Below are 19,348 nucleotides of genomic sequence, written 5' to 3'. Positions count from 1 at the left end.
TTACGTATTTACAATCAATACAATAAAATCAGAGGAATGCATTTGACATTTACTTTTACTGGTTTACATTGTTCTGAAACGCGGTATTAAATTAGACATTGATGATTTTTTTGTTATATTTTGTGTTCATAAGAAGATATGTACATTATGAAACCAGTAATGTGAGGTTCCATATTGCCTTCGTGAATGAAAATAAGTATAAGTACTTATCAGAAATCGCAATAGTTAGCCTTTCATAAACGCTTTTAGCATACACTTCTAATCAAGAAATGGTAAATATATTTCATTACTTCAATGTTTTATAAAGTTATGACCTTGGGTGAAGTAACAGCGATTATTGAAAGTAATAAACTCAATTTTTATTTTGAATCGTTTCTTCTGCATCCAACTATGTACTCGTACATACATACATATTTCAATTAAAAGGATCTCAAATGTTTGCACATATTTTCAATTTAAATCATGGGCGAGGTTATTTCTAGGGCAATGACACTGAATTTATTTATCAATCAAATTATTTTGGACTGAATTGAATTCATCTGGAACTATCTGACATTGTTTTTATAATATACTCTGTCACTAATTCACCAATAAACAACATAGTTATTATGAAATAGCATCACTTTGTATGCTATTTCATTAATTAACTTAATTAATTAACTTAACTCCCTCTCCTCATATTAATTTCTTATTATATAGGTATAATATGTTCATTGGTGCAGACACACTGAATGGTATGCAGTATGTGTTGTTTTTTTAAAGATAGTTTTGCATGCAAAAAAAACACCCACATGCCTAATCTACACCATCGCGATCTTTTCCAAAACTCGACCCCTTGGAGTGAATTTGGTGTTATTTTATCCTTATATTGACATTGTTTGACAGTGATCGATAACGGTGATTCCCATATTTGAAGATATTATATATAGGAGAAACTTGTTGAAATAAAAATATCGTACGAATTAACAATGACATGAAGACACGCCTATCACAGTTGGAGTTTACTTAGGCATGCCGTACCGTATGATTCTGTGATTAAGTGACTAGTTGTCAATCCGTATTTGTTAAAATTTCAATATTGAGCTCTACGTTTCAACTCTTGTTATCAACCTAGGCTAGACGTGCCGTATTTTGAGAGTTTTTATTATAAGTTCTAATTTAACACTGAAATATATTTGATAATGTGCACTTTTTCATTTTATTTTATTATATACATATGTATATACCAGGAAGGCCTATCAGGTAAACCCCAATGCGACTTCCTTGCCAATTATAAACAATGCAGCATTTTTATTACATAAGTCGCTGAATTTCGAAACACTGAAAACTCGGAATTAACGAGACATAAATTTTATTGTACATTAATCATACTCAAATAGTGGTGACATAGTCGGTAGGAAAGTTTTTAGCCAATTTAATCGAGGAACCGTTTCAACAATGAAATCAGAAAAATTGGCAAACTCTGATAGGAAACGATCGACCTGGAGCCACAAATATCCAAATCTGACCAGCAGCACTACAGATATACTCAGAATTAATTCTTTTCAATCTAGGTCAACTCACGGCGCCTCTCGGCGCTAGGCAAAAGCCCAACCACCGAGCCATGCTGCTGGCTAACTTACTTTTTAATCTAAAACTCTTCATTAAATAGTCGATCTATAGAATAATTAAAAGATATTCTTATCAAACTCTTCAACTGTAATCTAGAATTTACATATATTATATCTCTGCAAATCAAATTAAACATAATAGAACTTTAACAACGTCCTGAAATTTGAGTGAAATTGAGTCCCCATTTAGAATATAGCTTTCAAAAACACATCCGTACTGCGTAGTGCAGTTCATACAATAGTATACCATTATATACGTGTTCCATTTCGTACAAACAAGCTATTATACAATTCGAAAATAAAGCAGACGGCCAGATAATACACATCTCCATGAATTGACAGCCGCTGATTTTCTGCCGCAATTCATTTGATATGCATAAACAGTATACGATGGTGACATAAGCATAACACGGTACACGTTCGATGAAACGAAATGCGAAAACACAAAGGAGTGTTTACGCTAACGATCATTTGAATTTTAAATTATATTGTTCAGTTGTTTTCGAAACGTCAACTCTATTCAATTTTTTCGATGCTTTAATTAAAACATTTCAAAATATAGCACCCATTATGTACATGAAATACGCATTAATCGAAAATGAAAGGGTTGATAAAGGATCGTTCACACCGATGTTTTTTTTTTTTCAGTAAATGGTTCACACGCGTAATTACATTTTCAGCACCGCCCCAGAAAACCATTGACCGTTATATTTCATTGACAATGTCTATTCATGAAGCGCACATGACAAATGACTGAAATTGTCCATCGAACCATAATTTATGATAGTATAATATTAAGCTATTATACCTCATGTACATATGTATATGTTACACCGAATCCGTGAAATTGTCTATTACACGCATTCGGCAAGAGAATTGCCGAATACGTGAAAAATGCAAGCATGTTGCCCAGTTTACGGATTTGGCAAATTTTTTGGCGAATGCATGTATTCGGCAAGAATTTGTCTGCTCAAAGCATGGAGTCGGCAAATAGACAGCAGTGCTCCGGTGTTGTTTTTTAAAACTGGACAGCTAGGACAAGTGTCAAAGAGACAGCTGAATGAAGATGTTTAATTAAGTTTAATTTACATATTATTATGTATAATATGACTACAGTCCCTGACCATAATATTACGCCACCCCGATTGAATCGCGTTCGCGCCCATTTGTAACGGTTATAAATAATTCACAATAAGATATTTTGGGCTAGTTTTTTTTGTAAGCTCATCCTTATTTGCTACTCTATTCACCAACAAAAAATAATACAACATTAACCTTCAAAATGTCTTCAAAAATAAAAGTGAAATGATAGAAATGAGTTTGCTCCTGAATTACGTAAAGCATATACGAGCGTTTCTGAGAAGATTTTTTATTATTTCGCTAACAACACCGTGATTTTTTCTTTTGCTACAGCTTTATTATATTTTTAGGGTAAGTTGGTGATTAATTTGTAAAAAAATTACTTTCATTTATGTTTTAAATTGCTCGTGAGTCTTAAATAGATTAGTCGGAAAGCAATTCTTTTTAAAGAAAGAAATGCAAGTATTTATAGCATTAATAAAACTAGAATGTTTTATAAACATAAAATCGTGACAATAGAGGGTGTAAGTAATACGGCTGTTTGCAAAATAACGAGACATCTGGAACAAAGTGGCGATGTCTCCCCATGCGATGATATTTCATCGGGCACAACACTAGTTTGAAAATAATAATATCAAAAATATATATATATATATATGTATATATATATATATATATATATATATATATATATATAAATATATATATATATATATATATATATATATATATATATATATATATATATATATATATATATATATAAATATATATATATATGTATGTATATATATTTATCGCTAAATTTCATTACGATTTAACAATATCTGTATTTACAAACATACATATGTATGTTTGTATGTATGTTTGTATGACAAAATAATAGGGGCTTAAAGCTTTTATTATTCATAAAGCTTCTTCATCCAGAAATACTAAATTATTATATGAAGATCTTAATTACTACGTTATTATCGGATGACGCAACAGTTATTTAGATATTATAATGTGAAATATGATTAAAAGTTCACCCACATTTGCGACGGCCTTTCAGGCGATCATAATCTAGACGAATCGATCTAAAACAGCGTTTCTCAAATGTTCATCGTTCATACTGAAATGATGTGTTACATAAGAAACACATATGTACGCGACTACTCACGGCAACAGAAATCTCTCAGTAACATATATGGTTTAAAACCAAGCAAAGGCAACAACCTTTCATCATAATTTTATTCCACATATGTGGTATAAAATTATATTATATGTACTCGTATTAACTATATACCTCGATTATCCGGTTTGTTAAAAGTTAACGCAAATTTTACGATTTTGCTGCTTTGAAATGCATAACATCAAATTTTGAAAATAAGACAGAGAAATGAGTCAGTTGCCTTCAAAATCAATACTCAAAGGACTTTTGTTCCTTGAAAATTTGGTCTCGATTTAAATATTTATTTTTAATATTACCAATATGGAAAATAAAACGTGTTGTATTATCATTAAAACACAAATTAAATATAATCAATACTTTAAAAAGCGTTGTCTTAAGACGTTTCTTGTAAATAAATATAGTGTTGGAACATCAAAGATCTCGGATATAAAAAAGTGAAAATATTATGAATAGTCACCGGACCCAGAAGGTGCCGCGTATTGTTCAAAGGTTTTAAATGCATTGTTAAAGGTTTGCCGAACCTTTTTTACAAAGGATTTACAACAATGGAACAATGGATAACACTATGACTAATCCTACCTCTAATTATGAAGTTTACTGACTCTTAAATGTCAGAGGATGGAAACTCAGAGGGTAATGTTATGAAAAAATCGGGAAATGTATTTTTATGTACCTATACATAATTCATTCAAAGACGATCGTCTGGACAGACAATATCTGGTCCATTATTGTATGAAAATGAAATGAAAAAAAGAAAAAAGAACTTTAAACAAAAATCCATAATTGAATTTTCTTAAAAAATAATATTTTAATATTGACCTTCATGTTATTATTTATATGTAGACAAATAAAAATTGTTCACACTGAATGTACACTTCTTCCCCTGTCAGTTGTAATTTTTTTTTTTTTAATCAAATTTTTTATTATCTTCATCCCCAATTAGTCCGGATAATCGAGGTTTTGCTTTAATATAAAAATCATTGCATGAATAATAGGAGCTACTTAACTCAAACATAATATTTATTGATCCAATTAAAATAAAAATAAAATTGAAGAGTTCCGTGCCTGAAGTACCAACACTTCTGTCATATGGGACCTTGACCTTTCTTGTCGTGGATTTTATGACCCAGACTCGCAGCAGACCTATGACGGACCACTTTTTGAGAATCGCCGAATCTATAGGAACCCGCTGCTATCGAGTAAGCTGAAAATTCAGCCACTCTGCATACTGACGATAAGGAAAAAGGTCAGAGGGGGGTTGATGGTGGTGGTGGAATCGTTCGGTTGCCACAACACTCGGTTACCTGGGAGAATCGTTCAACCCTCCTTCTCTACCTGCTTCCTCCTCCACCTCCTCGTTCTCACACGAGACTACTTCAGTCGACGTCGGGAGAGTGCCTATTCGGTCTATTCAGTCTATTCGGTCTATTCGGCACAGTTTGGCGCGCTATGAGTTTTAATATAGCATAAAAATTGGACTGGTTTGTAATCGACTGCTCTAGAGTGCTTTTGCTGGTAGTCTGCGTCCGACCGTCTCCTGTTTAACACCAGACGCCATCGACAATCGCAGCCATGAAGACGCTGCTGGGTCTGATCTGCTTCTCCATCGCCTCTGTAGTCCTCTTCTCAACCCAAGGTACCAAGACGCCAAGTTTGCCATGTGTTGAACGGCCGAAAACGGCTATAAGCCAAGTACGAAATCGTCGTATCGATCTGTGTAGTGTTCCGGTTATTTATAGTGCACTCATTAATTATAAGTAATAAAACACTCGACGAAACGGTTTCTCAATTTGAATGTGTTCGTCAACTTATGAATTGAGACTTTCTATTTAAAAAAAATGATGGTAAAATTTCTAATAAAAAAAAAATGTAAATTTGCAAGGCCAATCGTCGAACAGGTTATGTTGTTGCGCACGAGAACAGGTTGCGAATGCGTTATTTTTTATTTACTATATCTTCTCATTGCTTGAAATTTTTGATCCATCGATCCATCAAATTCCAACAAAAAAATTTAAATGTATTGAGATGTGACATAATCCATAAATAATGCTATTTTTATTTATTAAGCCAAAATTGACTCACATGCATATGTATATATAAATAAGGCATTCCCAAACTGTGTTCCGCGAAGAAATATGAAAATGAACAAAACCTTGGAATCCAGGGGCGTCATTTCAACTTTACCCAGGGGGGGGCAAAATTTTTGACCACTTTCTACGGGGGAGGGTATACATATATACATATATACGTATATGAATTTTAACTATTTCTTTTAATCATTTTTTCAGTAATAGAAAAGCAATCCTATTCAAAAAAATATATTAAACAACAAAACATTTGGGAATTTTTTTTCTGTGAAAAATCGACGTGCTTATACCTGACAGTGTTTTATAGAATTTTAATATTCTATATTTGTTGGTTTACATAGTATTTTAATTCAAATTCATAATAATACATTCTACAACGTGGATAGTCCCGTTCAAATCTGGGGGGGCGACCGCCCCCCCCCCCCCCCCCCCCAAATGACGCCCCTGTTGGAATTGTTTTTGATGCTGCGACAAATTCAAACATTTTCTTTCTAAAAAAAAAACCCTTTTGACATACTTTTTTTAAGTGAATGGTTTGTTGGTTGCTACCTGCAATAACCGCAGAATTTATTTTTGCAGGTAGCAGTTATGTACAAAGATCGGCGGACAAGTTTCTTTTGCCCACAAAAAATTGTTTACTATTGTATTACGAAGCAAGAGAGCAAAAAAGGGTGATACTTTTTTGGGCAAAAGACACTCATTTGCTGATCTATGTTTATGTATGTACATATAATATTGTAAATACATTGTATAGTAAACGGAATTACATATCACAGTTTTACAACGAAACCAACCCATATGAAAAGATTTTTTGAACAAACTGCAAAATTTAAACCAAATTTATAAAACTTTACTGCTGTGTATTTTTATTAAGTTTTATAATTTTACTTATATATGATGTAAAAAAGATTAAACTTTAAAAAATATTCACGTGAGCTGGTTCTGTTTAATGAAACTATCTAAATTAAAACATGAAATAACACTAAAACCAAATTCTATCTATCTAAAAGGAAAACGTTTCGACGCAGTGTGGTGGGAATAAAAAATAAATAAAATCATATAAAATTTAATTAAAACCTTTTAAAATTAGAAATGCCTTTTTATAATGATAAGTTAAAGAAAACACGTGAAATCTTTACTCAATTGTGCTTAACTTGACTTATGTATATTATATCGGTCTCCGTGACGGGCCGGAATGTAAAATTACCGAAAACGCAAATATCGGAAGGCAAAGATCGAAAATTGAAAGATCTTAAGTCGAAAGATAAAAAAAGGGTGCATGGTAAACGGTACATACTCACTTAATTTGCGCGAGCAGGATACAACAGGAACAAGAGGAACAGGCTTTTCCTCCCGTATTAATGTGCGCGCGCAGAATACCGGAGGAAAAGCCTGTTCCTCTTGTTCCTGTTGTATCCTGCTCGCGCAAATTAAGTGAGTATGTACCGTTTACCATGCACCCTTTTTTTTATCTTTGCCTTCCGATATTTGCGTTTTCGGTAATTTCACATTCCGGCCCGTGAGGTAGACCCATATTACATATATATGCATGTACTTTGACCATGTGTAGTAAATTAAAATGAATCTTCACGAATTTTGATATTTCTCAATAGAAAATAGAACAATAATTAATATGTAATAAAAAAAAATCATAAATTGATATTTCTCTGCGGCTCAATGGAGTTTTGCTTCATGCATATAATCGTAGGTATATATGCATTATGCAACGAAGTTGCAATTCACTTCTTCAATGTATGAAGGTTATGCAACGTCAAAAGTGCACATAAATAAAATGGAACTGCTTTATTGCTTTAGTCAGAAACACCTGTCGTAAATTAAAAATAAACTAAAACTAAGCATGCGTATTAAAATACGCAGACAGAAGTTAATTGACAATATGGATAGTTTAATTAAATCCATGTAACACATTTTCAACTTCCGTTTGAACAATTTAAACATAAATTTCAGCACACATGTGTGTCTACAAGGCTTTTTATAAATATGTATTACGCATGTATGTAATCTTAAGCGTACCACACAGTATCAGTATTAATCACAATTTAAGTAAATAAATACATACATATGTAATGCAAATAGTGCTCGTTACGATTTCGGATAAACGTGGATCACCAACAGTACATACATACATAGAGTACTACTAAATTATTTAAAATAAAAAAGACCAATGACCTGCAGGGGGTTAAAATAGCACAATGCATGATCGATCGGGGAGCATTACCTATTAATATAGGTACCTTTTCATAAGTGAGTATATTCAAACCATTTAATCGATCAAAGCAGTGCTTTCCAAAGCGTGTTTCCTTCAAAATAAAAAAAATCGGATTTGACCAACCCACGACTTTCTATCTATATATTTAAGGAATATAAAAAGTATAAAAAAACAAAATTCAATAATAATGCACACATACGCGTTTAAACATACCGGAATGATATCATTTTCTATACAATTTTGAGCGTTAATGTAGGGAAGCTCACACAAGATAAAAGTTATACTTCCGGTTGACAGATTTTGTTCAAAATATTGTTATTACTTAATATCACTATATATATTAAAAGCGTAAAATATAAAGAAGATAAGAAATAATTTAAAAGGTCAAAATAAAATAATGAAATATTGTTTTAAAAAAAATTACTACTTCTGGTTAATGAATTCTATCCAAAACCTTGTCAACTTTAAGTTAGTACATAAAGAATACAAGTATGAATTTTCAGCTCGATACGTTAAGTAGTGTGGAAAAAATCGTGTGATTACAACATTTTTAACTTTTCTAAGAGGAAAAAATCCCACTTCGGGTTTATCAAATTTGACGATTTTTTTTATTTACATGACATTAATACAAGGATTGTACTGGATTTTTTTCATGAACAGTACACATGTTTAAAGGGTCGAAAAACAAGTGGAAGAAAAATCAAACAAGAGTAAACTGCCACTTCCGGTTGACGGATCTTCACCATAGATATGAAATTACAGTTCAATAGATCTATTATGACTACTTACATATATAGATAAATTAAAAATGATCGAATACCAACGATGGAATACATTATTTGAGGGCAATATATACATATATATGTAGTTCAATAAAGCACTTTCTATGAATAAGGTAAATGATAGGATAAAAATCACTTAAATTTAAAGCAGACTGCAATAAATTGAATGCACTCGTTGAAGCTTGTGGGCCATTTTGATTCATTTAATTTGACTATCCATTTTATCGTATATACATAAGTATACATTGTTTAATTTTCAAATTTCAAAAAGTATTAGCCAAATAAAAAGTGTTTAGATTTTTTTTTTTTTGATAAATGGCATTGCATGCATGCGTTCAAACCTTGACATTATATTTATTATTTATGTATTTATAAAAATTATACCACTACAGTATAAGAACACAATCACTGAAAAAATGTGTGCTATTGTTTGAAAAATGTAAATTTAATATCTTCGAAAAAACCAAATAAAGAAACACGAACCTATTGCATCATACATATAGACTGTGTGATTCCATATATGTATGGATTATACTATAATATATTACAATTAATTCTTGAATAAAGCATATATGTATGTATGATGCATAAATATTCCGGGATTGAAAATTTTAAGAAAAAAGATTCCGGAAATGGAAACACTAGTTCACATATAAAGATAGTTTTTTAACAATATAAAATTCAAAATATTATATATAGATTTGTTACGTAAGTATAATATAGATGTATAATATAGAGATTATACGGCGCCCCTAGACAGATTGGTTTTCAGCGCCCCCCACCCCCCCAATTTTTCTAAATAATAAATTTTATAATTGTTTTTGAAAGATTATATTGAAAAAAAGTTTATTGTTTATTGTTTTATTCGTGAGTCATTGATATTTGACAGTCGACTTCCTGCGTTCCTCGTATATTATAATAGTTTATAGTTAGTATGTTCCTACGAATAAAAAAATAGTTTGAATATAAAATGTCATATAAATTCAAAGAAAGACATTTTTTTCAATTTTATAATTAAAAAAATGAGCGCCCCTTGGCTATGGCGCCCCTAGGCACGTGCCTAGTCTGCTGCCGATTTGAGCCGACCCCGATCCAAGTATGTATTATAGTATTTTGAAGTTTGATGGAAAGCTCAGTCAACAACCAATCATTTCAAACATTTGAAAGAATTGTATGTAAGTTTGATATTATATAAAGTTTTACTAAACATTTTCAAGGCCTGAATGTAACCAATGATGGCTTACAACAACATACATAAACTTAAACAATCACTAATCAGTGATTGTTTAGCTTTTTGACATACATACCTAGTTCATTGAACAATTACTGAGGACATATTCATTTTATGTGACGTCTCATAAACCACGAGCCACAACACATACTCGTTCCATATGTACATAATACATATGTGTATATCCAAGACGAGATTCTTGGATAACTGACTATTTTTAGGCTAGGGCAATTTTGGCTTATGTCCAGTTTCGTGCGTAAAATGATAATTGCGAAACCACATGTTTTATCGAATGTGTCGTCAAATCGAAACGGAAGAAACTTGGGGAAACTCGTCAGATCTGCATATTATATGCGATGTACATACGTATGCAAATATGTAGTACATCAGACGCTCACACACGTATAGCTAGTGAAAACACGCTTTCGACGTCGAAGATGGATATTGAAATTTATATTTAGTGATGGAAAGACCTTCTTCACGTGACGTCAATCTATTGAGCTCGAACGTCGAGTGGTAGGTGCTCAAAGCTTGTCAAGTTGCGAGTTTGTCACGATTTATTTTTCATTTCAATTAATCTTATCGCAAAGTTTAATTTAGACGATAATTTTTATCGATTAGTTATGTATATATGTATTTTAATTGAAATGCATTCAATGCACATAGATGTAGTTCAAAAACATTAAACAATTCGGTATACATATGTATATATGTATGTATCAGTGGCGTGCGGTGGAAATGTATATGTTTCTATCGCACAGCTTTACTTGTGTGTGCGCGAGTAGGATACAAGAGCATGCTGTGACGTCATACGACATACTCTTATAACCTAATCTCAGACGGGTCTACATCACGGCATCGCAAGGTCGAAAGATCGGAAAGCAAAGATCGAAAATCGAAAGATCTTTGCTTTCCGAGCAAGATAGGGTCTACGTGACTTGACAGAATGTTAAATTACAGAAAACGCAAATATCGGAAGGCAAAGATCGAAAATCGAAAGATCTTAAGTCGAAAGATCAAAAAAAATGGTGCATGGTAAACGGTACATACTCACTTAATTTGCGCGAGCAGGATACAACAGGAACAAGAGGAACATGCTTTTCCTCCCGTATTCTGCGCGCGCACATTAACATGGGAGGAAAAGCATGTTTCTCTTGTTCCTGTTGTATCCTGCTCGCGCAAATTAAGTGAGTATGTACCGTTTACCATGCACCATTTTTTTTTTTTGATCTTTCAACTTAAGATCTTTCGATTTTCGATCTTTGCATTCTGATATTTGCGTTTTCTGTAATTTAACATTCTGTCAAATCACGTAGACCGGTATATATAATATATATGTCGGATTGGTATGAATGAGAATATTTTAAGTTGGCAGGCCTGGCGTCGCTTTGCGCGTCACTCGGGCAATGGTTGTGTAAAGACTTTTATATATATATATATATATATATATATATGTATATATATATATATATATATATATATATATATATATATATATATATATATATATATATATATATATATATATATATATATACATATATATATATATATATATCAGTGGCATGCGGTGAAATTATCTCTCTTTTTGTCGTACAGCCTTGCTTAATGTGCACGAGCAGGATACGGGAGGAAAATACTGTTCCTCTTGTATCCTGCTCGCGAAAATTAAGTGAGGCTGTACGACGGGGGGGGGGGGAGAGAGAGTTTTACCGAACGCCACTGATATATGTACTACCGGCTTTTCATAGTATTCATGGTAAACGAACATTTTCGATTTTTCGACCTTTCGATGTGGTGACGGTCACCGCTCTCAGACACCTAAATAAACCAGCAGCATGGACAATAGATTAATAAAGATCGGCGGTCGGTTTCTATTTGGACAAAAAAATGGGTTCACCATTTTTAATTGCCATTGTCACCATTGTCAACCTTTTTTTGCTGTCTAGCTTTGTAGGACAATAGTAACTGACAATGGTGAGCCAATTTTTTTTTCCAAATAGAAACCGGCCGCCGATCTCTAGTGATTAGCATATCTTGCTATGAACAGTGTGATTACGGGTTCGAGTCTCACTGGTTGCTGCTGGCCAGACATTGGCTTGTAACGCCAGGTCGATCGTTTCCTTATCAGAGTTGCCAATTTTTCTGATTTTCATTGAAACGGTTCCTGCAAAATTGGCTTTCCCTCCCCTATTTCTTTCGCGAATCTTGAGTTATTCGGCGTCTGAAGGTTCGCTAGATTGTATATAAAATTCTGCAAACGATTCTCTCCATAGATATCACTGTGGATGATTATCGTATAAAAAAGTCGTATTGTATAAATGTTTATGGATCATATTATATACAATGTTTGCAATGCACTTTGTAATGTTTGACCATACATAGATGTCATGTATAATGTAAAAATATATGATGATTATGCACTAATGTGTAAGTTGGTGTGTTTCTTCATCTGTATAGTTCACTCGTCGCATTGAAGCGATCTGTAAGACGAGTGTACATGATTAATTGAATAAATAAATAAATAAAGCTGTGCGATAGAAACAGATAAATTACCCACCGCACGCCACTGATATTTATATATGTAATGTTGTTAAAAATATAACGGGGGTTGGGTTCCTACTATTGAAACCCCAGAAGAATTAAAACCCTAGATCTGTTTTCGTAGTGTCAATCTTCTATCGTTCCCAGCTCATTTTTTTTGCACTGTCATCATTTTTTCACTATATTCATCGGGAGGGGGGGGATTCACGGTCATTTTACCATATTCGGAAATTTCACCGTGCACCATTTTCAATGTGAGGACATTTCACCGTGCGTCCTTTCCAATGTGAGGACATCTCACCGTACGCCCATTTGACCATGAGGTCATTTTACCACGTGGGCAATATTTCGTAAGCACAGTTATTTGTCTACATATATATTATGCTTTTTACAATGCTGAAACTTTGGATATAGCCCAGTCCAATAACATACATATTTTTCAATTAAACTAAACTTCATCTACCGAAAATTCAATTTGATGGTATAGCAAGGCCTGGGTGGTATAGCATTGGCTATAACATGGGGGCTATAGCATAAGATACAGACTTAGATTGGGGAGAGTATCGCATTTCAGATATATACTGTGACATAATATTAGCCTGAACGCTAGAATATTCACGAAAACGTACTTAAATAAAGCGTGAGTGACTTTCCCAAAAACCACCTACGAAACCTATCATCCGATGATTGATTGTTGTTTTTTTTTTACTTTATTTATGTACGTAGTATTTATTTATATCCAGAATGGTGTCTCCATACATCTATGCAATTTCCGACTCAATTGTTGGAGCGTAAACAGCGCGATAAATTCACGAACACCTGAATGCGGCATATTTTCAGTCAAATTTTGGCTGAATTGAGTTATGTAATATACATATATGTACACACATTCATACATATGTACGTCATCGATACATATTATATGTATATAAAGTATACATAAATATAATATGTATGCAAAAGCCTCCTACAGAGCCCACTTTCTTCCGTCTGAAAACACGTATGCCATAAATATTACTTCAAAACTGCACATCCCTATATCTATCTCTATATTATATACAAATTAATTTTTTTTAAGGGCCCCATACAACGCTACAATTTTTAATTTATAACAGTCAAATTTAGTATACTATCTTATGAAACTCTAACTTAGACCATAGACAATGTTCGCAAGGTGTCAGAACCCAAGACACGAGGAGCCCCCAAATGTAGCAAATCAAGTAAATGGGGGGGTCTCTGGTGCATTTGAAATTTGAGGCCCCCACTTCAGTAAAAAAAATGCTGTCATCGTTTTTAACATGCTTTTCAGCATATGGTTTTTCATACAAAACCATATTTTTTTTTATTTACTACCTATATATGCATGTACTTGAAACACTAAGGGCGAAAACACACTGAGATGAACGGCACGGCACGTCGTCTTGGCTTCGAGTCAAGAAAGTGCGTTCCCAGTTCCTTGTTGATTCGTACGATCATAATATTTTGACAAGTTTCTTCTACATTTCTTCAAATATGGGATTAGCCGATATCAATCACTGTCAAGCTTATATCAATACAAGGACAAAATACCACCGAAAACACTCCAGGGGGTGACTTTGGGACTGCGTGCCTTAGGGATAGCTAGGCATACTAGCATACATCATATTATTTCGACAAGTTTCTTCTACGTTTCTTCAAATATGGGATTAGCCGATATCAATCACTGTCAAGCTTATATCAATACAAGGACAAAATACCACCGAAAAAACTCCAGGGGGTGACTTTGGGACTGCGTGCCTTAGGGATGGCTAGGCATACTAGGGTTTTTTGTATGCTAAAGAGTATCTAAAAAAAATCCGTTCTGCGTGCCTCTCTGTGTGATTTCTCCCAGTTTTTGGAATAAAATAGTTACTATTTTAATATATGTACTATGTAAAATAGGTATTAATTAATAATTATAATATATATATAATAATAATTATAATATATAATAATAATAATTAATTAATTAATCAACAATGATAATAATTCGTAAGTTGTAAATTTTGGTTTCAAAGACCCATTTCGGAGCCCCCAAGATTTCAAGCCCCCAAGATTCAGGGGCCCCAAGCACGCGCTCATTTTCGATGTATGATAAGCCGCCGCTGGGCCCCCATGCAAAATGAACTAAAAAAGTTTTTATCTGCTGGAAAATGTTGACTAATTGTTGTTTTATAAAATTATAATTTTACTAAAATTGTCCGTTGATTTATTAATTTCAGTGGATGGATTGCAATGCTACACCTGCAACAGTCAAAATGATTCCAGATGCGACAGCCTGAGGGAGCTGGGCGTATTTATCAAAGATTGCACCGAGGAGCCAATCGGAAATTCTACATTGTCACCGATCATGTGCCGAAAGATTCTTCAAACCGTCGAATACAGCAACATGGGTACCATGGAAACGAACACTCGTGTTATTAGAGGATGCGGTTGGGTCGACTCAAATTATACGGTATCAATTTTATCACATCATATATCAGAACGTCAAAATCGGAAAATACATACTACATACATAGAGAGGAAATCCCAAAAGCTTCCTCCCCCCCCCCCCATATAAAATTGTGCTGTTTTAAAACTTATTTTAGATCTACATAAATATGTATGTATGATTGAAGATGTGTTTTCTTTTGATAATAGTCAAGTAACTTTGCCTCTTATCCGATCGTTTTCATACTTTGCCATATTGCTCATTTTGGTCATCAATATAAGGAAATGCAGCCTCCGCCATTACGATACAGATAAAATATCGTATAAGAAGCATTTCAGGTCCGAAGATTTTTAATCTCGGTGACAGTTGGTAGTCATTAATTTTATACATAGATGGCGGTAGTAAAAAAAATATATTGGTGTTTTTATTCAAAATAATAATTTTATATACAAATTATACAAGAGGTATGTTTTTAAAAAACTTTTTTTTTAATATGTTGAAAAAGATAAATTCCAGTATATATGTATGTATAGGCAGTGGTGTCACATTTTTAAGTCCAAGGCATTACGTGAAAATTAAGTCAAAATTAAAATAAATATAAATTTTAATTTTTACGTAAATTTAAATTAAAATTTTTAGTGACATGGATGAAAATTTTTATTATATATTACGTGAATATTATAATATTTAAAATAATTATTTGTATAAATCCACTAGCTTTTAAATTTGAATTCAATAGTGTAATTTTATATTTTTGCGTTGCTTCAGAAAAGCAATAAAATTCGGGACTTTTTACCTAACCCTTTGAATGCTGACCAACCTAAAAGTATATTTGTCTGGAATAAAATCTATTGTAACATATTTTAAGTACATATGTTATAACGTTGCCTGAGTCAAAATTACTAGTTGTTTATACTAAATTGCATTGATTAATAACTAGGCTTCGCTCGATATTTGTAATATAAACCGCTTAACCCTTTGCAGTGCCGGCCTTACACCCAATGGCGCTCTCGGGCATTTTTTTCTAAACACCCTTAGAAAAAAATTCCGCCTTTGGCGCTCTAATCTAAAATTTTGTATCGCTTTTGGCGCCTTTGACGCATCGAGCGGCGCCCTAACATATTTGGCGCCCGACCCAGCCCCCCCTAAAACCGGCACTGACCATTTGAATGCAAACCAACGCCGATCGGCGTTTTACCAACAAGTCCATAAGTCTGAAAAATGCCGATAGGCGATGTATTCTGAGCATGTACAAAGTAAACAGGAATACTATCCGCTAAGCCTTTCCAGATAGCATTGAAAAAATATGCATCAAACATGGGTCGTGTAATCCGTGTCAATGTTTATAAAAACTGGTTTAAATCAGAATTTCTGAATTTATAACCATAGCAGAATTTTTCGATGGAAATCCCTATCTGCTGAGTATTTTAAATTTTGGCTTGGCATTTAGATTTTGAGCATTACATTTTAACAACAGTGAAGAAGATGGAACTAGTTTTGAAAAAATACATTCATTAATAGACTTCTTTTGTTTATTTTATATTGTTGCAAGATATATTAGAGAGTCTAAACACACCTTTACAAAACTCGAAATCCTCAGCGGTAGTAATACAGGGTTTGTTTGGATTAGCAACAATTTTTATACCTGCTTTATATTGGATTTTTAAATAATCCTAGTTGGAAATATTAGCGAAATTTTCAGCGTTCAACAGAAAAGACATCAGCCCTCAAAGGGTTAAAAGCCAACCTCGTATAATATTCAACATTCATTTTTTTCTTATAACACTAAAATTCCTCAATGATAATATTATTTCCCCTTAAAATAAATAGCATTTGTAATCAAAATTGAAATGAAATAATAATATACAGCATTTACATGGGAGTTTCAGACCGCTCAACTAATCGACAATCAGGTTTACAAAACACGCTTTAATCAGTAAAAAATTTGCTACTTAAAGATAAAAATCATTAACACTCCTTATTGTTTTATAAAAGCACCATTTTGATAAACGAATTTCAATTTTGATCTTTATTGACACAATACTTGATACAAAACAGTCCAGTTATTTAAGACAAAGCTTGCCGTAGATTAACTTTTAATCTTAAAAGTGAGTCCACTTCTGTAAATTAGCTTTATAATTAGTATTGTTTGTAAAACGCCAACCAACCAATCTTCTTGAAACGTATCAATGTGTTAACACATATTTTTAAATGTCTGACGTTCAGTGAAAACATCCCAAAGTATGTAACTAGGCAAAATTACTACTCTTAGTCGAGTCTCACAAACGATTAATACTTGACACTTCCCATGCAATTGTGTGCAAATGTGCAATTTGTGTATAATGGACAATCACTACTCACCGATTGACGTCGTCGTGCAATTTTTTCACCTCGGCGACAATCTACGAAGGCACGTTCGTTTTCCAATTTGAAACTTATCAAATGAATTGAAAAGTAAGCTCAGTTGCGAATCGTTTCATTATTGTCGACTCCTATATGCCTTTGTCAATTTCCGGTCTATTGTCATTTTTGAATTAATCTGTTACATATACAGGTATATTATGTTTATGCACAAACATTCGTCGCACATGAAAGGTCGAGTCATTATCATTATCTAACTAACAATGTTCTGGTATGCCATTGTGAATAAAAATTCATTATTTTTTTAGGGTCGGTGCTATACACGTTCAGGATATGGAGGAAGACAAGTAGTATGCTCGTGTAAGGGTGACAATTGCAACTCTTCGCACGTTAGCTTGCCGACCAAATCTGTCGTTGCAAGCTTGGTCATATTTTTAGTCATGTTTTATATTGTAAGTTAAACAACCAAGTGTTCAACAACCAGTTTAATGTTAGGCAAAAGTCACTTTCTGTTGTTTAAACTGTCTGATGCAGAAAGAGCATTATTATTATATATGTAAGTCTGCCATTTATTTCAATGTTATAAGTTCAAATTTAAACTGAATTTCATCATAGAAGCTTCGTCATAGTAATTGTTTACAAAATGACACACTTTTGCAAAATGTATGTATATTTCGTAATGAATAATTAATTTCGTGACTTTTGAATAGAAAGTGACTTTTGCTCCACCGATATCTATAATAATAATTGTTAGAAACAAATTTCAGTCAATGTGAATCAATCGTTTCTATTCCAGTAGTACCTTTTTGTTAAACGTATGTGAATTAGCTTTACAACGTACATATGCTACACAATAAGTGATGTAAACCAAACTAAAAATACTTTTATTTCAAATGACAAATACGTACTTACATACTCTTTCTTATTAAGCAAAATTAAAATCCAAAAAGTATACCAAAGATGACCTTTTATCAGAATTTCTCATTTTAAGTATGTGTTTAAATATATTTGAAATTATATAATGCAAATCAAAAGATTAATATCGTACATATATGTAATACGTTGTATTGATAATTCGCACATAGCGTATACAGGTGTATCTTATAGGTTTTGGAAGACTTCGTACAAAATGTTAATACCAAATAAAAAAAATATGTATAATCCTTCTGAGAGTTATGAGATACCTTGCATTATTTAAGTTAAGCTTCCACGGATTTCAAATCGTAGTATCCATAAAAACTTGTATCATTCATAAGCTCGCTGTTAGCCGTTCAGATTAGATATTAGCCAAATGTTTTAAACTGGTAATACACACTGCCCGTGTATACGTATCATTAGTCATAGTTGTATGCACAGTTATATACATACATACAATAGACACCAAACAACGAAATGAGCTCAACGATGATTCTTAAACGTTGAAAACGATCCACATGTTAACTATAAAGGCGAAATCACACAGGAAGGAACGCAGCACATGGTTGTTTTTTAGATAATTTTAAACATGCGAAAGAAATGCCTTGCACACACCGTCCCAAAATCACCCCCTGAAGTGTTTTCGGTAAAATTTGATCCTTGATTGACAGTGATTGATAACGGTGTATCCCATATTTGAAGAAATGTAGGAGAACCCCCACAGCGGGGAGCCATGCACATGACGTGCTGTTCTTCCCCGTGTGATTTCGCCCAAAAATGTAGACGCAAATTGTTAACTTTTGATATACATATATAAAATGTACACATAGAATAAATGTTAAGCTTTGATAGTGCACTATAAAGATACGCTTGTATATATATATAAAT

The 19,348-nt window shown here is 32.9% G+C and overlaps 2 protein-coding genes across 2 annotated transcripts in view; one reads left to right on the top strand and one right to left on the bottom strand.

The window, feature by feature from the left end:
- Positions 1–17,648, bottom strand: part of LOC143914509 (uncharacterized) — a 35,585-nt gene extending 17,937 nt beyond the window's left edge. The window contains exon 1 of the mRNA XM_077434764.1: positions 17,546–17,648. The gene's annotated coding sequence lies outside the window, so the exon portion shown is untranslated. The remainder of the gene's footprint in view (positions 1–17,545) is intronic.
- On the top strand, positions 5,080–19,286 carry LOC143914507 (uncharacterized). Its single transcript, XM_077434760.1, has 3 exons — positions 5,080–5,497; positions 14,976–15,208; positions 17,854–19,286. The coding sequence occupies exons 1-3, from the start codon at positions 5,434–5,436 to the stop codon at positions 18,004–18,006; spliced, it is 450 nt and encodes a 149-aa protein (XP_077290886.1). The 5' UTR covers positions 5,080–5,433; the 3' UTR covers positions 18,007–19,286.
- Positions 19,287–19,348: the final 62 nt, after the last annotated feature.

The sequence above is a fragment of the Arctopsyche grandis genome, chromosome 7 (genome assembly GCF_051622035.1).
Source record: "Arctopsyche grandis isolate Sample6627 chromosome 7, ASM5162203v2, whole genome shotgun sequence".
NCBI lineage: Eukaryota > Metazoa > Arthropoda > Insecta > Trichoptera > Hydropsychidae > Arctopsyche > Arctopsyche grandis.
The sequence above is the reverse complement of the archived record's forward strand: the minus strand, read 5'-3'. Positions and strand labels throughout refer to the sequence as shown.